Source organism: Megalopta genalis, chromosome 6 (assembly GCF_051020955.1).
Source record: "Megalopta genalis isolate 19385.01 chromosome 6, iyMegGena1_principal, whole genome shotgun sequence".
NCBI classification, from domain to species: domain Eukaryota; kingdom Metazoa; phylum Arthropoda; class Insecta; order Hymenoptera; family Halictidae; genus Megalopta; species Megalopta genalis.
The window spans coordinates 13,510,613-13,536,009 of NC_135018.1; the positions used below are offsets into that span (position 1 = coordinate 13,510,613).

Genomic DNA, 25,397 nt, shown 5'->3' on the forward strand with positions numbered 1-25,397 from the left:
TATTGCAGCACGGGCTGAACGGTTTTTGAGAAAGAGAAGAACGAAAGTACGAGGCCTGAATTTCGTATTAATTCGCCGCGAAGGTATTCGTGGTCTTTAAACATTTCCTTTTGCAATTGATCAGCGAATTTTTAAACGCATTTCCAAACAATTAGCGTTAATCGTGTCAGAATTTTGCAGAAACATATTTTCTAAACTCTTTCAGTCTCAACTAACGTGATGTAACTTCAACTAATATTATTAAATAAAGAAATAAGAGTGACTCCAATGTCTTGCAATTGATGCAGGAAATTTGTATTTTGCATAAAGATGTCCAGTAATTATGTTAATTGAATAAACTGCGACGTTTTAGTTCACATTTCACTGTGAACGAGTACTCGAATCAGATGTTCGTTATTCTAGTTTTGTATGTTCGATTGTTATTTTCTTATCCATTTATTTTGTACAATAGGGCTATATAGTCCGACCAATAAATAAATAAATAAATAATAATAACAATCGTTTTTTTTTAATCTTCTAGAAAATGGGGCAACAAGTCAAGAGAGAGCCTGTCAAAATTCGTCGTCGGCCGTAACATCGTCGTCGTTCGCAATAGACGTCGTCGTATGGAAATGCAGACATACGCGAGGGCGGACGAAATTTCATTTCGTTATCCTTTCGGCCGCGCTGTCGTATTAACATAAATTTCCATTGTCGCGCGTTATTTACGACCCGGTGTCGCTTTTGGCGTGGCCGATTTATTTCCATATCGGGCGTAGCCGCGTTTAATAAATTTCGCCCGGTCGAACGCGCGTGCTCGTCCGCGAAACGCGTCCGCGTCGCTTTTGGGACCGGTTTCGGCAAAAAGTGAGTCGGAATCATAGTCTCCGCGGTAACGAACGATCCATTTACGGTCTAAAAGGGCGCTTCCGCAATAACATTTGCCCGGTGTCGCGGAAATGTCCGCGAGAGTGGCGCCGGGATATTCTCGTCGCGAGGACGCGAGCGCGTTTCGCGCTTCGTTCCGAGCAGAAATTCGGCGCCGTCGATTAACCGGTGATTCATCGACCCGTTGCCGACAATAGCGAATTAGTCTCGATTTAGGAATTATAATTTCCGATCGGGCCGTGCCGACCATCCATTAATACACGAGCGAAAAAGAGAAATTGGTGGAACGATTAATATGCACACGAAGATTTATCGTATGCATTCAGCGAGGCCGATGCTAAACGGCAGATGAAACAAAGAGTTCGACATCGGCAACTATGTTGTCCCGTGTCGCTTCGTAATTTCTCATTTTTGTTCCAAATTCGTGGATATAAGGGAACTTAAAATATTTCAGACTTCTATTAGAGATTTTGACGCGTTGTTACGAGCATTGTTATTCCTCTCGACGCACCTCATGGACGTTTATAAAAAATCCTTTAACGTTCGCAAAATCCTAGCAGCCTCAAACTGTCTCGAACTGCACTTTCTAACATCTACACAGCATGCACAAATAAATCCTATCATCTAGACACATTTCCTGCTAAAAAGCAACGTTTAAAATTACGCAGAATTCAGAAAATTCCAATAGAGCATTTGTTCTTCGAAGTACACTAAACTCCCCCTAGAAGGCCCGGAGCTCGAAATTGAAAACGGCAATCGTCAGACACTCGGACACGATTCTTCGAGCCTCGCGGCTTGATTTTATACAAACTCGGGGCAGTCGGTAAAGAAAGGCTGCGGCCAGCATGCCGGTGTATATTAATTTGAATACATAACAATGCTAGAATAAGAGCGATGACTTAATTCTTTTATTTCTAATTTTCTGCCACTATTCGAAGCCAATTCGGCGGACACATGCCGCGATTCGACGGAGATTGGTCACGTGCCTTGCAACTCCGCGGTTTTTCTTACCTGACAAACAAACTTTTGTTTTGTCGTCCAGGAATTCGCGTCGCGTACCGCATCACACGCTTGACCGACTCTGTCGAACCTTAGCATCGGTGTAGCGATAAATTACATAGGCGTAGGACTAGCGCAGGGAAATTCACAGCGACCCAAAATTTTGTATTCCTGGGAGAAACTGCTGTAACTCGTTGAACCCCGAAGACGATGACTCTGAGACTTCGGGATGAGTGTCCTTTACACGAAAAAGGTGAAAAATAAAGCAAAATAGAAATACAAACTTACAATAGAATGTCGAGATCGAAGCGTTGAGTAGCAGACCGAAAGCAGATACGACCCGCGCAGGTTTGTTCGCGAGGATTCACGATTTCTAAGGCTTGTGTTCGATCGGCGTTAGGTTCCGCTGGCTCGTGAGAAATAAACGAGCCCGCGGGACCGGGTGCAACGTTGTTCCGGGTCATTAGACCGTGCCGGCTCGCAAGTTTTTCGAGGTCGCACACGTCTTCGAGCACGGTCGTCGATCGGGGCGCAACAACGCCGAGAGACGAACGGGGAAACAAAAAGGAGACCGAGGGACGACCCCGCCGCACGGAACAAAATATAGAAACATCAGCACGGCGGTGGCCCCGGGAGGAACGTCGGATACACGGTTTCCGTCCATTCCTCGATACATGTATTCCATCGCGTGAGACCTCGCGCGAAAAAAGCCTAAGCGCCGCGGTTATTGATGGCCGGAGTGTTGGATGGGAACCCGTTGATTTATCGGTCCGCGGGAAAGAAATATTTTCACGTGGACGCGACCAGAAACAAAAGAAGCTCGGCGAAGACGAAGATGAGCGATGGAGAATCGAGGGCGATAAGCGGCGCCCGGAAATTTACGATAATATTTGCTCGGCTCGGACGGACTGTGAAATGAAATTTTGTTCGGGACGTTGGCGGCTCGCGGTGGCGGCACCCCGAGTAAGAGAGAGGAGAGAGTGACAGAAAGAGAGAGAGAGAGAGAGAGAGAGAGAGAGAGGACGCTACTTTCACGGGAAATTTTATTCCCGTTCTATTAGCTTTCGGAATAACGGGACAAAAATAATCGGGCGAATCCTGGCCGTGGTGCGGAATTTATGCGAGCCGGGGCTGGTTTTATGCGACCGAAGATGACAGGAATCATCATACATATTTTCTGTGAAAATTTCCGCCGCGGTTTCTCGCGGGGAACCGTAATGGAAAATTGGAAATACGGGCCGTCGAAAAATTGCGTGTCTCTCCTCCGCTCTGAATTTGGAAATATGATCACGCGGTTATGCGGGTGCTTCCGACCACTGGAATTTCTATGGTTTACTGGGACTCGTCTGGTTAACTGGTGACTCGACTGGTTTTGTTGTTCGCGCGAATTCACTATCCGCGTAGCTCGGATGTCGTGCTATTACACAGCGTGATCCATCGAGAGCTGCCACCTGAATTAGTCGAAAATCATTTCTGCTACGGGAAAATGTTTCCAACAAAAGTTGTAGGGTATAGAATGGAGCATTCGCCGATACAATTGATTTTTATTACGATTGCTTTTTCATCCAGATTCCAAGGTCGCTTTGAATTTATTAATCGTAATGTATAACATTTGATTCGATTACTGGAAAGGAGTGTGCAAACTCAAGTAAAAAACTATGAAAATCTAGTACTTCTCGAGACACTGATTAATCGAGAGAGACACAATCTTCTATGGAAGGATAGCGACTATACTTTTTGTACGTTTTTGTAACTGTTTTTTGCAAAATAACCTCTCCGTAGAGAATCAACGGTTTAAATAAAAGAAGAAAATATTTTAATACACTAAGAAATAGATCTGGTTTTAGCGTAGAGGAAAATATTGATTGTCCGTTTTACTGCCGACCAAAAGAGATCCGTCTAAGTAAGCGAAAGATAGTAAACTTATTTGATGCAGTCTGATAACATTTCGGAAAGAGATTATACAAATTAGAAAATTAGGAAATTTAAGAAGCAGCATAAATTAAGGAATAGAACTGATATTCATTTATGAAATGAAGAAAACAACTAGCCAGCAACGATATGTATATCGTTTGTTCGGCACTGGAAGGGTTAAAGTACAAGGGCTGTGTGAGCCAGAAAGCCAGTGTGCGAAACTTCGGCAAGTTCGCTAAATTTTTGCAGGATCTTCTACTTCGCGAACAAATAAAATTTCACAGCATCGCGACAAATTTTCCGGAATAAAATCGCGCACCCGTTAAGTTCCGCTAATATTCGTGAGAACAGGATCGAAGGTAATTGCGATCCTCGGAGCAGAAACGAGTATAACATTGTTATCGCGTCGAAGAAACCAACGATCCGAGCAAATCATTCGAATCGCCGCTAATCGGATACACTTTCCGAGGGGAAAGGATTCATCTCGGTCCGATATCGAGCCGCTCGCTTCCTTTCCAAAGCTCCTCCGGGAAAGTACGTCAATTTCCGTTCGTGACGGCGATTCCTCGAAATTCCACTGTTTAGAAACCGACGCTCACGATGATCGGTGTCCGGAAATTTATCGTCCGCCGTCGCTTCTCTCCGTGGTTTATTTTGCCCGCGCATCGTTCCCCGAGTGTCTTCCGATATTACAGATATTTTCAGACACAACACGTTCCAGTTTATGGCGGATCAGACGGATCATGCGTAACAGCGGCCGCCGGCGAGTGATGTTTTGAGAAGAGAGCGGTCCCGCGATATGAGACTCTCGCGTGCCAGGATTATTGCCGTCGTTCGCGTTCTTCTGTCTGCCAGCTCTGATTTTCGTTAACTCGATTTCGTGTTTCGTTATTTTATTGTTCGCGTTCGCGATGCTTCTCGTGGCGATTTAATCCTTCAACCTTCAAATATTTTGATAGGAATGGTAAAAATGTTCATTGTCTCGTAAATTTTAACGAAATTCGACTCATTCAACGAATTATTGTAAAAATTTCTTTTTGTACGTAACGAAAAATTATACTTAATTTTTTATTTTAATTTAAATTAAATAATCCAATGTTTAATTTTAACGCAAATGAAATAGTTTAATCTTTGTCTGTGGACGCAAGAGAATGTGTTCATTTGTATTTTTACGAATGTATGATATATGCGGAGATGCTTCTAACGAGTGGACTGCAGATTTTTGTGTACTCGTGCGGATTTATCGACGTAATCGTGTCTCTGTTTTAGTTTTATGACTGAGATTTTTTTGCCTAATATAATGAAAAAGTTGATCCGCAACGAAGACAACTGCTCGTCAACGATACGGTCGATCGAAATTCGATGAATGAACGGAATATGGTACACGCTGCACAATAATATTTTCCGTACGCGGCTGCATCGCATTCTATGCCGGAGTTTCGGAGGTACCGAATATTATACATATTACACGATAAAGTCATTTGGGCAGATGATCCCCTAATTATTTCGGGCAGCGCGTATCGTGCGGCGGAACAAGTTTCAGAATAATTCCTATTATAATGCGCACGGTTGCTTAAATGTTGAAAAGTCCGTAGTTCTGGATGATCCTGTACACCGTCATAAATAGATATTCATGGAAAAGTAATGCCGAATTAAATGAGGAAACTTTGTTCGGAGCGCGAGCATTACGTTAATGCAACATAACGTTAACTTGTATAACACCATCGAAGCTTCCGCCAAGCATAGTGATACCAAATTATGCTACAGTTTTGCTACAATAAGTTAGCTGATAATGATCGAGTAATCAAACGATAGTATTCGCGTAGTATCGAGTAGTTCTAAACAGTGAATTCTCATATTGGAGGGTTGGATAATCTGGCTTCCACTGTACATTATTAGAAAATGATGAAGATTTGAGTTCAGTTCTTTCTGAAATCAATTTTTTAACCAGTGGAGGAGGCTCGTTTTTCGAGCCAGTTTTTCATAATGAAAGAGAGAAATTGCTTGAAGATCCACAGTTTATTCGTACATTAAAGGTAACCCTTCAGTGACAGGGTACTTCAACTGCACGATTTTTAAAGTTTCCATTCCAACAATTCCGAGAAAGATTATTTGTCATAAACATATAGACTTCGACGGTCTTACGTTTTATATTTATTTTAAAGTATCAGATTCTACTTCACGTATAAATACGTTCCAGTTGTTGCTTTACTGTTACTTCTGATTGAGATTTTATTTATTGTATTCGATCAGGTATTTCTTCAAGAATGTCGGCATACAGCATAGGGTTGTTTCCTTTTATCGTAGCAATTAAAGGAGTTAAATTTTTAATGTTGTTATTAAGTTTATGAATGAGACACACAGAATTTTTATGGATGGGACACACGGAATATTTATGAATAGGGCACTCGCTACGATCACGTGATGCGTATGTACGACACGAGTGTCTCCTCTTGTCGCAATAACATAATATCGCCATAGTGCATCATTTGTTAAGTTTACATTTTTTAGGTTTATTTAAGGTTATTGAACGAGTTATCGAAAATGGCTTTGAAACAAAATCGCATTAGCGTAGAAACAATAACTGTTAGAATTTCGATAAGATCAGCAGCTAAAGCTTTTAAGATGACTAAATCGCTTATATGTATATGTAAAATAAATCGTTTATATATATGTACCAAATATCGCTAACAGAAGACTATTTAGTATTGTCCAAGAAGATTGTCTTTCTAATTATTTGAGAACTACTGCAGATATGTGTTATCGCAAAGATGCAAAGAAGACTAATGTAATTCAAGATTATGTGTACTTACAATAACAAATAAAAAAATCAGTACTTGTATGATTTCTAAAGAATATTTATCTAGGTATAAATTAATTCCGCGTATTTAACAAATGACTATAATTGCTTCAAAATAGGTTACAAAATGTGAGAGAAAGATCTTTTTCCAACAACAAAACAACATGATCACAGTTTCATACAAATAACTACACCTGTTTGAACGTTGTATTTCAACAAGATTAATATCAAGATTACTTCGTTTTGTTACACTGTCGCCATTCATGAGTACGCCGTTCAATACATCCAATTGAAAAATGGAACAAAATGCACTTTCTGAAGAAATTAAGAATGAAGCAAGTAAACATGGGAGCCACTCATTGACGCTATGCAATCTTATAGTAAAAGAACCGATCTTTCGAATGTTCCAAACTAGAATTAGATAGGCCGTCTAGTTCCCTTGTTATTTTAAACAGATTATCCTGAACAAAATTCATTTTTCCCGAGGGCAATTCTTCTCGAGATAAAGTAGCAGAATAATAACAAGAGGACGTCGACTGGCACGCATAAATGCTTAATGGCCGAACACCTCCACCGACTCTGATCAGGGATTCGCGGCCGAGGTTATCAATCTCTCCGGCGAAAGGAGGAAAAACCGAGTAGAGAAATCCAGTTTCCGCATACAAAGGGGCCGGCTCCTCTGATTTCCGCGCGAGAAATCGTCGCGGGAAGATTCGACGAGGGGTCCCCCGATTTCTTTGAAGTGCATAATCGCGACGGTGGCGCGGGAGCGGCGTGGGAAGCGGGTCGGTGTCGTCGATTAATCCCTCGTAATTCCCGCGGTGCTCGTCATCGGATTCCCTGCGATTCTCCGGCGAAATTGTCGCCGGGCCCGCGATTCCGATTCGCCGTGGATATATCGTATCTCGGCGCCGCCATCTTACCGGAATTACCACGTAATGGCCTCCTCGTGAGGAGCTCTTCACCTTCCCGGCCGTCTCCCGGCCACCATCGGGCCGCCCCTCGGCTGATCTCTATCCTCGTTTTTCCGTCGACCGATCGAAACGGGCGATTGCCATAGTAATTACCGTCTACGCCCGACGGAACGAACTTTTAAGCGGCGCGCCGCCGCGCCGTGAGAACCGTGCCTCGCTGATTTTAATGAAACTTTGAGAACTCGTCGAGCAGTCGCCTCCTCTATTGCGACCTGGGCGGGGGGAGGGGGGGGGGAGTTGGGGTGGCGGTGGAGACACTTGTCCTTCCGTCGTTTTAACTAGCGTCTCCACCGACGCGGGTATCATTTAATGCACTTCTTCGCGATCCTCCGTCTTCCTTCTTCCGACGGCACGAACGGCGGCGCGGCGCGAGTCGCTCAGAAAATTCTGCGGAACCGTTTATGAATTATGCCCGAGTTACGGCCACGGAATCGAGCTGCTCGAGTGTGTTGCCGTCGCTGCTCGGAAATGTTTAATTGCTCGCGGCGATGAGCGCACTCAGGACTTCGCGGGCCTGCGTGATCCGCGACGAATTTCGAAGGTAATTAACGTGGAATTCGGTCGGTCAATTCTGACGCGCATTCTTATGCGGTAGTTGGTTTGTTCAAACTGCATTGCGGATCGTCGGGCAGCATCGACGCATTCAGTCGCGGGACTCGAATAAGACTTCGTATTACTGTTCCTCTACTGCAACAGTTCTCTCATTTCTGTGATAGCTGTTTTTCTGGCCTACCACTAACCTAAGTTTCTTTTTTCTTGTTTTATTTGACCAGTTGAACCTCCACGGGGAGATCGTTTTGCAAAAACTGTCGCAAATGTGTACAAAAGGTGTAGTCGCTATTCTTACATAGAGCATTTTTGTACACTATGTTTATCATAATGTGATAACACAACATCCAAATCACGATGTTTCCAGACGACAGACTTTTGAGAACCAGTGCATTAGAAACGACGACGAGTTCGAACAAACTTACGCGTCACCGCAAAATCAATTTTACACCGATTTGTATCATTTGCCTTATCCTTTCAACGTATGTACATGTTAAATATTTTTTGGTGTCTATAGACATTATATAACGGTCTAAGATGAAATCTTGAAAGAAATTTTGTAATAGAGGGTTGCACTAATAATATGACTCACATTTTTACACTAATGCGCAAATGTTCAAATATTAATATTAATTAAATATTATTAATATAAAATGTTCAAATACTTATAGAAGGTCGAATAGTCGACCTTCTCAATCGAGCCGAGTCGAAGTAGAATGGTCACGTAATTCTTTTTTACCGTCGCTAGTTTGTCGTCTTGTTTCCCTCGGTTTGTTTTCTAGCATAATTAACTTTATGGAGTAAGATATGTTATATTCTTCGATTAAAATATAAGCAAGATAAAAAATAATTATCATATTCGATAATTACACAGTTAATTACGCTTGAAAACAAACCTGATACGCAGGAATTGCTTATCCCGCAGTAACCGACTCCACCACTCCGTATCATTGTATCACAAAATGATCAGAGTCCTAGACCCTAAACGTGGCAACAACACACGCATCATTGCAGAAAATTCGAATGCAATACTCTGTGAAGCGGATTCGTTCGCCAGCCAGCGTTTTCCGAAACATTTGCTCTATCCGCGGAAGAAGATTCGTTCGGTGCGCGGCTGTGGAATTATCTTCTTAGCGAGGGGACATCGGGTCGCGAACTGGGTCAAACGAGGATGTTTGTCGGAGAGAGGTAGGGTAGACAGAGCGCACGTACCTGGTTACCGTGTGTGTGCGCGCCTCTTAGCTTTAGAATCTCGATTGAAATCGTAGTCGTAGCGCCGGAGTGCTTGGTTTGCTCGGACCGCCTCGAAGTTTGCAAATTACGTTCGACCGTGTTTGGACTGGCGGTCGCCGGGTCGTCCCCGGGTCGTCCCCGGGTTATCCCCGCGCCCTGCACACGTATCCTTTCACCGGACTCGCAAGTGTACGAACACACTGGCCCGATACTCTCCCGACACGAAGTCAATCGCTGCGTGGAATTCATGGTTCCCCAAGTTAACGCGCAATCGGACTCGCCTTTCGTATCCCGTGCAACGTAATTAGAGGATCAATTAGTCTGGGCCACCGGCCACGCGAGGAACTATCGATATACCGTCGGGATACGACGAGAATCGACCGTGTCCGGATACGTTTATGTTCGTGCCGCGATATATACGGCCGAAGCGACCCGCAAACGGTGAGTCACCAGCCATCAAATGCAAAATTTCGACTGTTTCCTATCACGGTTCTCGATTATCCGAATTAATCGGGGAAAACGTGAACGGTCGTATATTTACTATCCATTTCGTTGCGATTGATTCCGTAAAATCCGAAAATGACGAAATTTTCGCACACAAGTAGAGCAAGTTATGTCCAATGCAACCGTATTCTCTTTTTTTAGTGCCGACACGAGGTTTGAAGCAACGATGGACAGTAATCGATTATTTTGCGATTACGTTGGTAATTGATTACGGAAAGCAATCATGGTAATCGTAATCATTAATCGAAATCATTAATCGTAATCATTAATTGTAATCATAATCATTAACCGTAATCATTAATTGCAATCATAATCATTAATTGTAGTTGTAATCACTAATCGTAATCATAATCACTAATCGTAATCATTAATTGTAGTTGTAATCACTAATCGTAATCATAATCATTAATCGTAATCATTAACTGTAGTTGTAATCATTAATCGTAATCACAATTACAATCATAATCATTAATCGTAATCGTAATCATCAATCACAATCATAATCATTAACCATAATCACAATCACAATCATAATCATTAATCGTAATCGTAATCAATTAATCGTTATTAAAATATAATAGTAACTATGACTAAATTTAGTAATCCGTGATCATTAATCAGTAATCTGCAATCGCTGACAAGTGATTAATTGATCTTTTCTTATCGCTTGCTATTGAGTCTGGATAAGGGGCCCAAATACATGCAGATTTTCTAGAAAGAATTCAGGATTATTATTAGACTACCATGATACCATATTATTTTACTACCATAACACTAAATGTTTCGGTTAATCATAATCGAAAAAAGGAACCAAACAATTAAGTACGTGTTTACTTTTCATCGTAATCTGATTTACACTCTTTTACTTGCTGCAGTTTATACGTGTTTCTAGGCTTTTGTTTTGTTACAATGTTTGGTGACAAAAAAAATGACAAAAAATATTCATTGAGAATCAAAAAAGCGTGATCAACTGAGACAGAAAATGTTTACGATTACTTCACAAAAATGTGCATCCGACGAAGACGTACACTTGATGAAACTGTGCACCTGATATACGCACGTATCGATGAACAGGTACAAGTTCAAAAATGAAACATAAATTTTGGAGGACCTATCTCTCTCTACAATCGTAAAATGGCTGCGATACAAATAGCCGAGAATCTTTCCGGAGCACGAGAAGGTGGCCGAAAGTTTAATTGTAAGAAATCTGCGATAGTAGAAGAACACTTTATAAAGTTTTATTAGTCTTTCTTTTCATTATAGCGAAATGGAATCACGCTCACGGGGGAAATTTATGATTGCGAAAGTATGGAAGTGCGAAATGATAATACGCTTGCGTAGGACGTCCGTGAGAAAGTCTTGCGATGGTCTTTCTACTTTTGGATATTTTGATGACTGTTGTAAAAAATAATCGCCGGGAATTTGATCTTTTAGCGAGTCATCGGAATTCTGAATCCGCGAAATAACTGCAGAAGTGGTTCATTTCGTGACAATTTTTGCCCGACGAAAAATTCTGGATGCATAGCTGTTAAATTGTTATTATTATAGTATAGTGCAATAAAATTAATATCGCGTTAAATGCAACTAAGAATTTCTATTATGCGGTTGTGCTAAAAACTGAATAAAACTGAGGTTTATAATACGTTTTGATGTAATAATAGCAGTCGCGTTACCTGCTGAGAATGCAAATTTTATCGACGATTCAAATTACATTGCAGAATTTAATATTGCTTCGCAAAAAAACGTTCACTGATATGAAATGCTTGACAGAGGATTATTTGCATTATTGCAGCATCATTTGCACCTTGATTTCTTTTTACCATTTATTCGTCCCGAACGTTCTACTGCGATTTACGAAATAAATTGACGTTTGACGAAGTCAATAAAACGGTCGGCGAAAAAATGTTCGTCAATTGACAAATACCGAGGTAATAAGTATGAAGCGATACGCCATGGTGATGCATTCGCATGATCGCCACCAAATCAATTCTATAGCGCGCTGCAACAATACGCATACTTTCAGCATGTATTTTCCAGGAAAACGCGCAGGCATAATATGAAATTCCGGGACTCTTTGTTAATATTACTTCGGCTGAAAGTGCGGAAGCCTCGAATTTCATATGATTAAAATGAAAAATATTTTCACGCTCGATGACACCGACAATGAACTTTCACGCATTCTTCTGATGGAATTCCTGAACGCGATTCGCTATGCGTTTCACGCTAGAATGGATTCGTAAAATTCCAATTCCCGTTCCATGTGTTAAAAAATTCAATAAAACATACTTTTGATCTCCATTATGATTTTCCCGCGCAATGCAAATTCCTGAAATTCACAGTGTCACGTTAGAAAGGTTGCTTCAACAATTCTATTTCATGACAAAAATTGGATGGAAAATATTTGGAATTTCTATTATAGCTCACATCAGAGAAATTCATGTTATTCAGGCGACTCGAACTGTGGTAGAATTTAATGATATTGTTACACTATCTTAAAAACTAATCGAAATTATAAGCATTTTAACCGCCATGCCAACAATCTCGATAATTGCATAAAATTACAGTATTTTATTTAATCGAAATGAACTTGAAAAGTTCTACGACATCAATCATTTTTCAATCGTTCTTACGCTTTGCGATTCTAATAAAATGAAAATGATGCGAAAGATCAGCGAAACAATTAATTTTCAAATCTGAGCAAATAATTTTGCCATTCATACGTGGCCGACGCGGCCGACGAAGTGTCGAAAAAAAGTTTATTTTAATTTCATTTCTGTTTCGTTGAGTCGTCACGGAAGATTTTTAGTTTGCCTGTAAAAAAATCGCAGTCTGTCGATGAGAATCGCCTCGTTGCAGCTTCGTTAACACGTTCCGTGCCACGTGTACCATCGATGGTACACGCTTGCATGTTTACTTAGTGAACTGAACAAATTGTTTACAAGAAATTTAGAACCGAAGAATCAATTTCCACCGCAAGAATGGGCGTTGACAAGTTTTTGTTACGTTGTTATGTGTACGAGAATTAATAATTGCACGTAATACATCAAGTTTTAGTAAAATATCAAAGTGTGAAGATTCGAGTAAAAAAAGCTCGGCACGGAACGTGTTAACCGTGACAGGCTCGTTGAATGAAACGGGGACGGTAACTGCCGGGTAAAAAAATGACCGAATTAGACGGTGACCGCCAGAAAAGTAGCCACGAGTTAGACGATAGAACCCCCGACGGCGTAACACCCTTCCAACCCTGAGTTCGTTCATGGTTCACCTTGCCCTTTGCCGCTTTTGTCGGACGGTGCACGGTTCCGCGAGCAAGAAAGTGATTTTCTGCCGCGATAACCGTGATTTCTAAGACACGCCGCCTTTACGGTGCAATCAGAGAGCCTGGTTGAACGACCGACAGACGCCTTTTGATGTCGAATCACTTCGCCCGGTCCCTTCTCGCTCGTCTCGCGTCTCGTCTTTCCGCCACCATAGAGTGGATTCGCGCGACGAGCGTGCTCGTCACCTACGTGGCACATATTACATTCAACCCGCCACCCTCTTGTTCCTGCGACTTCAAATTACCGAGCGAATCTTGTATCGGTGTCTTCAAACAGGAGGGAGAACCTCGGGATATATCGGGTAGCCAGGGAAATCGCGATTATCTTTCAATGGAACGCGACCGTGGTCGATTTTCGAACAGGGGAGACCTCAGGTGCTATGCCAGTTGTGCTGAATCAAAAGAAATCGGTTCGCAGCAATTATGGCTTGCTGTTTGAAACAGGAGAACGCGGCGATAGTCACCAGAGCGGGTTCGGTGAAATTAATTCGAAGCAGTCCGCTTCGTTGAGAAAGATGGTCTAACTGTGGTGATTAGTAAATCGTGTCTTCGTTCAACAATTTTAATACAATTTTAATTTACGCAGTGTATACATTTATGTTAAATTATTGATTCACTTTCGTTCGAATTCGCGTAGAATGTTAACACTTTGCAGGCGGAAGGCTGTGATCACATCGCAGAAAAGAACAAATTCTGAAAGCTGGAGAATGTAACTTTAATTTAAACCATTCATTGCTTAAATATCAACTATTATTCTGCAAAATGAATTTTCTGTTTTAATCGTTTTAATCAATCTTTCCCTTTTAAATGCCTTCAAATCAAACATTCCTGTGTTATCAAGGTAAAAATGTTACAAAGTGCTAAAATTCCTCGAAATTGTGGCTTGTATTATGCGAAAATAATGGAGGTGTTATTTCTCGAATATTTTCTTCAGTCTTCATACGCAGGCAAACAGTTTTCGTCAAAGTGTTGTTTCTCGACAACAGAATTAACGTTTCTCGAACACAATGCTACACTGCGGATTTTTATGCGAACTGAAAAACTGTCCGCATCAATTACAGAGCGAATGCGTCGAGCACAAGATTGTTTCATCCGTTAATAATCTGAGGAATTTTAAAACTCAATACATCAGAATTTATTTTCTTATTATTTAGACCAAAGGAAGTCTGCGTAAGTGTTGCATAACATTACATTTCTCAGTTTCTTTTAACGTCTTCGCTGTATTAAATTGTACCAACTCGCTTCTGCCATGAACGCATAAAATTCGCAGTCCACGCGTTACGTTAAAAATTCATCTCTAAAGATCGTCAAAAAACAGCGCGGTTCACGCACGACCAACGCCAGAAGTCGACGAGTTAACATTCGTATTCCGGAAGCGCGTCCACAGAATAGCCCCGAAAAAACCACATCTCCGTGTCTCTTACTTCACGCGTAATAACGCCACCACGCGAAATTAGTCCCGTTCCGCATTCTCGCGAGGGTCACGGGAGACTTTTAATAAGGATGGTTTAATGTTTTTACGTTGGTACATTCACGGGGACGCATAAAGTGACCTTTTTCTTCGCATCCGGCCGCGTCGTGTTTAAAGAGATACTCCTGCCAGTATTTTTCTACTTTGCACGTCGCCCGTCCCCGGCATTTGTACCCGTCCATTGTGCTCGAACAAACGAAATGAGCGACGAGCTCTCGACGAACTCTTAACATAAAAATGAAGAAGAAGAGAGGCCGCGAAGAAAAACAACAATCTATTCGCCGCGAATAAGCGGATGAAAGGTGAACGATGAGAGTGTGTAACGCGTGGAAAATCAACTGCTCGAGTTAAGCTTTTCAGTTATACATTAATTGCTGATTATCCTTCTCAGCCGTTCACGAAATTTTCAGATTAAATGTTAGCTTAAATTCTGTTATATTAAATTCTATTGCTATTAATTTCTCGCTTTTAAACTGAACGATAATTCTCAAGTTTAAGATAAATTTTAAACAGCGAAATGTATATAAATTCCTCGTTTATTGTTTATACGTTATGCTCGCTTCTGTCGAAGCCACGAGCTGATAAAGATCTATTATATTTATGTTGATCATGATTGGACTGCGAATTTTATGCATTTACGACAAAAGTGTGCAGCTGAAATGTAAAATCGTGAAGACATAAGAAGAATTTATTAATACAGTTACACTATTTTCCATTTGTGAAAACGTTTAAAAGGAATAATTTATTTCGATTTCATGTTCGTTTCTCACAGTCGTCTTGGAAAATTTTTATTTTGCATCCGGAGTCAGGTTAACGTCAAGTCACCGTTAATTGATATACGCATACAATTTGACTTCGGACCTACGCTATTGATATGGAGTCAATTTACAGTACATCACAAGCGTTAGAAGACAATTTGTCGCACTTCGCCGCTCTGCGGTTAAAACACGGAATTGCCATTAAAATGGAAGAAAGGAAATATTCGAACCAGCTATGGTGCTCGATAATCGTTGGCACGCAGGCTAAAGAATTCATTGCGAAAAATCCTAAATTACAAAGAATTGAATCTACGGATATACGTACAACAATTTTAAAACACTTTCATGAAGCGTTTCCAAGCCCAGTTAAATGATGAAAATTGTTTGAACTCGATAGGAAGCTCGCCGATCAGCAACACACGGATGAAAGAGTCCGAGAACGATTAAATCTCAAGTTTGGCTACAGTTCGATACAAAGTTTCCGGAGCCAACGAAACGTAAAAGTTGTTTCAACCCGTTACAATGTTTGCTAATCATCGACACGCAGGCCAAAGGGTCCTGGCACGATGAAATATCATAAATCACAAAGTCATTGTGTCTGAGAAGTTTTCATAGTCGGTTGATCGGCTCGCGCTCTCCACCTCCCCGGCGGAGGCTGTTCCTCAGGCTCGAGCCATCTTCCCTCGGTTCCGCCACTCTCCTCGTCTCATTCTCATTACGAAGTTCCCGGTCATCAAATTTTATTAGTCCCGCTTCAAGGGTTCGCCTTACTTCTAACTCAATATCGTAGATTTGTAGTCTCGGTTTAACTACCCTCGCTTCTTCCTCGTCCCGTCGTCCCTCCCCCCCGTCGATTTTTCTTCCTTCTCCGTCCCGTACGGGTCCGTACACGGTCCCCTACCACCCTCTACACCACCACGGCCAGCCGCCTCGCCACCAGCCCTTCTTTTCTTTGTATTTTCTCCTCGACCTGGAACCTCAGATGTAAGCGCGGCGAGCCCGAGCTCGAGCGACTTTGAAAGCTGCAATAATTCCGTGCTCTACGGCCGAGAACTAATTTCCACCGGGTCGGAGGGGATGCGCCAGGGGCACAGGGAATTCTGGTAAGATGAAGAAGGGTGGACCCTCCCTCGGCCGGCTGCCTCAACCCCCTGTCGGATCTTCGATTCCTCTGCGCGCAGTTCGTTTTCTCTCGCGCCCTTTTATCGTCCGACAATGGCCCCTGGTACCATCGCCGACGCGATCAGCCAATAACCAATGGCTGCCGAGAGTGCGGATTATTGCTGATTGACAACAATGTCGGTGACAAGTTCTCGACGCGGCCGGATCGCTAAACTTTGGCGATCATTCTGATGTTGGAGGGACTTTAACGAGTTCGATCACTTCGAAATCTTTAAAAAGATCGAATTTCTTTTTTGCCCTTAAATGGTAGTTTCGAGTCTGAAAACTAAAGTGCGAAAGGTCCCAGCAATGAAAATAAATTATTTTTGGATGTAAGAAACCTGATTAGAGGTAAACGACGGAAACGTATCAAGAATTACGTTTGGATACTTTAAACACGGTGTGCGAGGTATCTTGAGATCCAATCAACCGATTACTTTGAAATTTTGCGGTTGTCTTTGCTATAATGTATATTAGGGATCGACCATCGATTTTATTTCAATTTTCAATCGTTTCGAAAAATAGAAACGGAACAACAACAAATAATATTGACGTAGTTAACTGTAGCATTAATTACAAATATTAATAAAGCAGATAAAAAAAATGTTATTGCGAATAGTCCGGTTAGTCGAGTTTTAAAAAAGTTATCGCATTTTAGAACGTGGTCGAAGACTTTCGGCCAGGTGCCGGAATATTGAGATATTGAGTTATTGATTTTGAAAGTTTTATTCGATGTGCAGAGATATTCGAATGATTACGAAAGTTATTCAACTGGATGTAAGTAAACTTTTTCATAATAAGACTGTCATAGTAGCTGTCCACCCAAGTGATTTTATTCTACGCTTATAACATACGAGTAGAGAGTGGACAGTTATTATGACCGTAGATATCTTCTTTCGAAACAGATCATACTATATATAGTATAGTATAGTATATATTATTGTAGTGTATAGTAGAATTCCATTTATATGAACAAAACTTCTTGCAGTGCCTGGTTAACTAAACTCTAGTTCAGCTCATAATATAATTCACATGAATAATTCATTCCGCAGTTCATATAATTGGAGTGAACAACCAAGCATGAGAACTTACTTGCTCCCCTCGTGATTTGTATAAATGAAGCTCCACTGGGCATGCGATAATATTTTTAAAATTGACTGAAAATGCTCGATTTCATGTTTTCGAGAAACTAAAAGGTTCATTCAATGACGTACGATACAAATTTCGAGGATTATGCAATTGGTCAAAATCGCAGAGGAAATACAGAGGAATAATGTGTGTATGTGTGTGTGTATATTACTTCTCAGAACGATTTTTATAATATATCTGTCATTTAAATAGAGTTCGCGAAGAATAGTCTAATTTATATTATTGAAATAAGCTTCTTCATGAAGCAATATATTTCATCGAAACACTGATTAATTGTGTATTGTTTCGAAAGAAGTAATTACAGGTTTTGGATCTGATTGGAACTCCTAAATAATCGAATGATAAGAAGGTGATTGAATAATGTTAACAGGCGGGTCCAACAGAGACTCGCTATTGTTTCGTCGGAGCGGTTGTATATGCACGGTAAACAATTATCTCCCGTAATTATCAAGAATGTAATAACGCAGTATCTTCTGCAAACCGACTGTTGACACGGCGGACCATTATTAATGCAGTAGAAACAGTCGTATTAGTCAGCCATCGTTTACAGCGGCATACACCGGAGTAGGCTAGCGGCAGTAGATTCGGTTAGCACATAATCAGCCAACCGTTGCAGTAGTCAGACTTCGTTGAAACTCAGACAACAGCGGGAGTCATTATTAGGTGTCTGCCGTTAGATAACGGAGCAGTGGCGCGTGTGCACGGGGCCACAAAACAAGAGGTTACCGTACTGACCTAATTCGAATATAGCAAGTTTACCGTTTCAGAGATTTTCTTATACACGAATAATTTCGCGAAACATGTTATTGCGTCATTCGCTACAAAATAAGTTATCTGTCTTCGATGCATTGAACGGTTGTATATTATGCTGTTCCATTTCAAAACTGTTTGCTAGGACGTGACCAAGAAACAATACAAAAGTGTTAATGGACAAGCTTCGAACAGAGAAATACCAAATAAAATATAACTAGTCGGTAAAAATTTCCAATTTAGGTTTCTAACTAGGTTGCGGATTTTTAAACATTTCAATATGACGAGAATAAGATAAGTATTTCGATATTCTGTTCAGTTTTCGCGTGTTTCACAAATTCACTACAAGTAGACAAAACTCTACTGTTAGCTGTTTATATTTTCAATTATTCTATTTTTGTATTATATTCTTTCATATTCTCATATTATACCTTTTCTTAAGTTGCAACTTTAGTGAAAACTAAAACATATTCGTAATGTATCACGTTACATAACAGCGTCAACATTGGATTTATACAAACTTCGTACTACGATTTGCTATTACAACGTATGCTTCGATGAGCGAAGTTCATCAAAGAATTTCTCATAAAAACGTGACTGTAATTTCAGTAACTGTACTATCGTGCTATGCTTTCGGTAAGCCTCATTATTTAGACGTGTTACATTATTGAATTAGAGCAGCGATACGCTGCATCGAGAGACCAGCACTTCTTAACCTGTTGCACTAACGAAGGACGATTTCCCAATATTCGCCGCAAGATTACAGCTTCCCAATAATTAGCCGATGCGAGGGGATCAATTCTAGTGACCCCGGCAACGAAGTTATTAAAGAATTACCCACAATAACCGTAATCCCGGACGGTCCGTAGGCCACGGCGGCAGCTCGCATAATTCCCAGAATCCTGTTATTGGGCCGGCATCGGCGACCGCAGGGGCGCAGGACAAATTGAAGGACGCGCCGTAGGATCACGTGGAAAAATTAATAAGGGCCGCAGTTAAAGGTCGCGCAACATACTTGACGATCGGTGAAGATCCGCGTAATCCTCTTACGCCGGTGGATCCTTCGGATCCAGCGTTGACCGACTCATCCGGGAGGCTGTAAGCCTTTAAACCTATCCCAGACGAAACCAATATCGGACCAATTTCGAGAAAACGGCGCCGCGATATATCGAGTGACGTGGGGGCCAAGCTTTCGGATCAAATTGCCCTGGCGGATTTCGCACGGACGTTCGAACGGCTCGAGACACCCGCTGTCTGTTTCTTAATATTCCGTGATTACAACCGACTCGGTATGATTTTTACTTTTACTCGCGGCTGGGAACGGTAATCGACAACGTGGCACTTTATTTTCTATAAAATTCTCGTTCTCTCACTTTCTTTTTTATCGAAGCCTGTAACGTTTGGAAAATGTTTCGTAGATCTCGATCGTGTGCAGTAGAGTCTCTCTTATCTGGGGATTTAGTTTTCTAATGTCCTGATAACAAAACATATTATTGTTACGAATTACTACACTTCTCCCGCGTCGCGGCATTTTATTTACAATAGAGAACACGAACTATAATACAACTAAATTAAATTATGTTAGAGATCTTTGAATTAGATGGTGTTGATCGCTCGACGGTCCGATCCCGACTCTTCGATTGTCCGTTGATAAAACACCTCCGTGGCAACCCCTCTCTTCTATCTTTCTTTAAGGAGTTGCTCACAACAGGGCAGTTTCACATTACAGCGACTTGATTTGGACAAGTCGCCGTAACATTATTATCTAATAATTTCATTCAAGTTCATGATATTTCGTTCGAGACAATTAGTTCGCGCATTTTACGCGTTTATGGTAAAAATAAGTATTCATAATTTAAAACGGTGAAAATATTGAAAGAAATTACGGATGTTGATGTACCAATCTACGCTTACTAAAATGATTAACGAAAGGAAAACAAAATGTGTGCTTGGCTTCTATGTCTTGCAATTTAGGCAATTTTTATTTTGCATAAAGATCCGATCTAGTTGCAGACTAGTGATAATGTATGTAAATAATAGAATGATCAGACTATCAGACTATATATATCAGAATATTGTACAAATAAGTATTCGGATACGGGAGTGCATAGCACTCAATTATTGACTGTCGTGTCAGTGTCAGTATTAGACTGCAGATTTATATGCGAGTTCAACATATTTCCAAACGATTGCAATACATTTGCTATTGGTTTCAATAGGATCAAAAGAATGCAGCAGTATTATTGAATACTCTGCAAGTTTTTACTGTTATTCATTTCATTTACCTATCTTCGTAATGAATGCATAAAATTCACAATTCTCTTGTGAGTCGACAGATTACCTTCAAAATGAATGTACGAATATTCTGCACGAAGTAACCAAGATTTCGACATGATCTAATATAGGTCGGTCGATTAGTTCGTGCGATTTTCGTTTTGATTTAAATTTAATAATATTAAAATTGAATTTATTAACCAACAGTTATGTGCCATACGCCGTTCGATAGCTTCAGTGTCGAGTTGACGAAAACGAACGTTTACGATTCAATCGTACAGCAAAACCTGTCGAAGATGTTCATTCTTATTCAAACTCGACGCTCCGTAGTTTCGAAGAAATTCATCATCGTATAAAAAAAATAAATATAAAGGATGCGATCAATGCCGTAATTTTAGACTGTCCACATTCTACTCCATAGTTCGAAATGCTAACATTTCGTGCATCGCTTGGATACTTGTGAAACGGTGAATTGAGGTGAAAGGAAAGCAGCGGAAACGTTTTAACTTCGTAGAGTTTTCGATGAACGTTCGAAGCTTTGTTTCTGATGAAAGAGAAGACGGAAATTGCGTTTGGCTGTCGACGAAGACGGACTCACCTTTTGTTGTTGCGTCTGCGTGGGTTCTGTGGCAAGAAGTTGCTTCAGGGCCGGATGTCCGTGGCCGTTCGACGTCGATGTTGCACCTGGCGTGCTAGGTGTGCTAGGATTGCTTCCTGGCGTGTTCGGAGTGTGAGGGCCGGTCGTCGGGCTGCTAGGACTTACGCTCTCGATCACCTTGCTACCGGCGTGATGATTTTCCGTGTGCCTCCTCAGGCTCCTCGCGTCGCAGTACGACTTGCCACATCCTTCCGCTTTACACTCGTACGGCTTCTTGTTCCGGTGGGTCAGCATGTGCCCGTTCCTGTCGCAGAAAAACGGAACATTTTCTTCAGATAGCCTGCGATTTTTATTATACAGGGTGCCCCAAAAATGTCTCGCAAACCGAAAGTGGCGGATTCCTCAGATCATTTGAAGCAAGTTTTTCCTTTGCGAAAATGTTCTCCGAAGCACCGTTAACGAGTTATTAACGAAAAACAGTGACCAATGAGAGGCGAGATCAGCTGCCGCGAGGTGGCCGAGCTAACGGCGCCAGCGGTCGAGCGGTCGAATCCAGCTCAGCAGGCGTGAGTCGGCCGAGTCAACGGCGCCAGCGGTCGAGCGGTCGAATCCCAGTTCAGCTGGCGCGAGGCGGCCGAGCCAACGGCGCCTGCGGTCGAGGCGGTCGAATCTCAGCTTAGCTGGCGAGAGGCGACCGAGCCAATGAGCAGAACTGGGCTTCGTGCGCTGGTCGGCTGGGCCGTCTCGTGTCAGCCGTACTCGATTCTTATTGGTCACTGTTTTTCGTTAATAACTCGTAAACAAAGCTGCGGAGAAATGTTTTGTAAAGGAAGAAGCTGCTTCAAATGATCTGAGGTACCCGCCATTTCCAGATTGCGAGACATTTTTGGGACACCCTGTATTCCATCTTCATTATATTCAATCTTTATTATATTCGATCTTTATTATGTTCGATCTCTTTTGTATTCGTAGAATTTGATCGAAGTAACATAATAATTATAATAATTCATAATAATTTATAATATTATAATTTTTACATCTCTATTCACGTTAATTTATTTTCCAATTTTTTCTATTAATTTTTTGTTATCCATAAAAATAATAAAATATCGTGAGAAATTATCTCCTTTTGAATGTGGATTTGATCCTATTACAAGAGTCGCTCGCTAAAATATTCATACGCCTTTTAATCATCTACAGTCGGAGTCATGTTAACCCAAAATCCAGAATAGTTTTTCAGACCTACAAGTACATTTCATTCCCGTAAAATTGAATTTTGTGACTCGCGCAACAGTTGCACTCTAAGCGGTCTTTTTTTAGATATAAACAAATTTGATAATATTAATTAAAATGATTTAGGAACGTGATATGTACACTGCGGATCTGTATGCAAAATAAAAGTCATCCGAGTCGGATGTGAAGAAAATGAAAGTTACTTCTTTCGATAGTGTTAATAGGTCGAAAACAAATCAACGATATTATTAAATATTTTTGATCTCTTCACAGATTTCAATTTTCTTCACCGCAGTCTAGGGATCTGACAATTTTTTAAGGAGTCACCGCTCGACTTCGCTCTTTTCAAAGCGGTCGCAACAGCAAACCGGTTAAATTACATAAAACAAATTACATAAATTACGGATTCGCGATCCGTTTATAAGAAAAGTTATTCCGTTGTGAAAGGCGTACGAATAACTTTTTTGTACACCGACCGTACGAATTCCGAACGAAGAACTTTGCGAAACGCAGACATTCCCGTCAAAGATAAACGAGAAACGGATGAACGACGCGACGCTGCCGGGTCTAAGTAAGCGCGGGAAAAACTTGGAGCTCGGCCTCGTCGAACGCAGAAAATTATGTCGACCCAATTATGTCGCTATCTATATGGACGATCTACTCGGCTCCGGAAATCCCGTACAACGACGAGCACGTTCCACGTCCTATCTGCGAGGAACATCTAAGCTTATCCCCGGCGTGACAGCCTTACGGCCGTTTCCTCGCCTAAAGACTTCTCTCCACCCTATTTGCCCGATATCCTGTGTAATGCCATCGACGGAAGCGAGGCGTACACTTCGCGCGCCCCTGGACTCGCTTCGACCGAGAAAGAGCTTCGCGTGTCCCGAGAAAATGACGACCGGCACTGTCCCCGAGCGAACCGGGCTCGTGTCCCCCGACGAGCGAAAAACCAGAAAACTTGGCGGTTGGTCGTCGCGGCGCGCCGTTCGTTTCCGCGTGCGCAAGCACACGGAAAAAAATGCGGTACGTGCAACAAGTTGGCGCATGAATTTCCAACGACCGGGTCGTTGCAACTGGCGAGATCGTAAACGAGGGAAATTCGTGAGGAGAATTTTCATTCGTGTTCCCGGACGACGAGTTAGCCGGTTCTGATACCTCACTGGCTAATGATGAATACGGGATGAGAACCCAGTTTTTCATATCCCGTGAAACGACAAACCGGCGCATACACGAGATCTGATTCAACGAATTTGCATGGTGCGCCGTGTTCGAGGTTTTTTTGGAAATTGCAGTTTGTTTGCGGAACATGTAGAAATTATTATTGTATATGGAATGATTTTTGGAAATCAAATGAAGGGTTGAAGTGCTGTGAACGTTGATATAGAAACTGGTGACGTTCGGTTTCGTGAAGTTGTAGAATATTAAATGAAATTCGCCGAGCGAATTTTTAAACGATTCAAAGTAATGTAGTTCGAAGTATGCGATCGATATTATTGACCAGCAAACAGATGGGATTTAATTCAACGAACGATTTTGTCAAAAATCATTATTCGACTGCGGATTTTGTGCATTTATTGCAAAAATTGACAAGGGAGGTCTAGTATACGGTAAACATCGGAAGAATTGAAGAATATTATTTTCAATCGATTACAGTTGTTGCAGAAACAAATATATTTTTACAATAATAATTGCCGATCAAAGTTTCCACTTTGCACAAACATCAGCAGTCTAATCGTTATAAATAATAAAATGTCACTTTCCACTGTGCAATAAACACAATAAAATCACTGCACTTTATTTCCCAGCATGGTCGTCCCGACGTAGCGTAATTCTTTTTAATTAAGACGACGTTTCAATGGAAACTTTTTTATTTCATAATTAAAATGAATTTGCAACGTCGAGTTATTACAATATAATTTACCGGCGGAAGCTGCATATTAGCAGTTGAAAGAATATTTAATTTCGCGTTTCTGCGAAATAATTTACAAACTCGCTGACAGAGATGTAGGTTAAAAGAGAGGAAGAATAAAAATGTTTCATTCGAGTTGTCATCTCGAGATGAAATGGTGTCGGGACGAAATGAAAATAGTTCGCTTCAGCTGTCGTTTGAAAATAAAATATCGTTCATACCTTCGTCGATACACGCGCCGAAGCGTTAATAAAGGCATTTTCTAAAATTAAAATACCAGATCGAACCAAAGAATTAAAATCGTTACTGGAACGAGACAAATGTGTGTGTATTGACAAAGCATTCCAGACTCGAGGTTACTCGAAGTAACTTTTACGTTCGAACAAAAAACCAAAAAGGAAACTACATTTGTAATTTCTATTTTATCTGTCATTTCTAACGTAGAAGTAATATTACGTTTCGTTAAGTGTTTGTTTAAATATCACTAAAAATGTAAAAGTTACTCCGAGTCTGTAATTGTTCACTGTACTTTGATATTCTTCAGTAAATTATACATTTTATAAAAATATCGTATTCGAACAAAATATTGAAGAAACTCGAACGTATACAGTACGATTACAGTAATATTTAATGAAATGAAACAATGATTTGGTACAGTGGATAGCTATGGAATGCTTGCAAATTACCAAAGGCATTGGGAACGGTTGCGAGAAACGGTTTCAGAGGAAAAGACGGAAAGACCGAAATCCCAAATCCTCATTCCCGTAGCCAGAAGTCCGGGGAAGACATTTAAATGGCTCCGGTTCCCGCCGGCACGCGTCTCATAATGGCCACGGAATAAAAGTGTAAGGGTGGTCGTAACCATTCATCAACCGTAGCCGCGTTAACTGCTATCGCGGTGCGCGGCGTTTTCACGACATCCCGAAACAGCCGAC

The 25,397-nt window shown here is 41.2% G+C and overlaps 1 protein-coding gene across 5 annotated transcripts in view; it reads right to left on the bottom strand.

Annotated features, from left to right (window-relative positions):
• The window catches only part of LOC117226122 (uncharacterized), a 797,792-nt gene that overhangs the window by 164,854 nt on the left and 607,541 nt on the right, over positions 1 to 25,397 (bottom strand). For all 5 annotated transcript variants that reach the window (XM_076522565.1, XM_076522567.1, XM_076522568.1 and 2 more), the window contains one exon: positions 21,321 to 21,624. In XM_076522565.1, the coding sequence (XP_076378680.1) occupies positions 21,321 to 21,624 (304 nt within the window). The remainder of the gene's footprint in view (positions 1 to 21,320; positions 21,625 to 25,397) is intronic.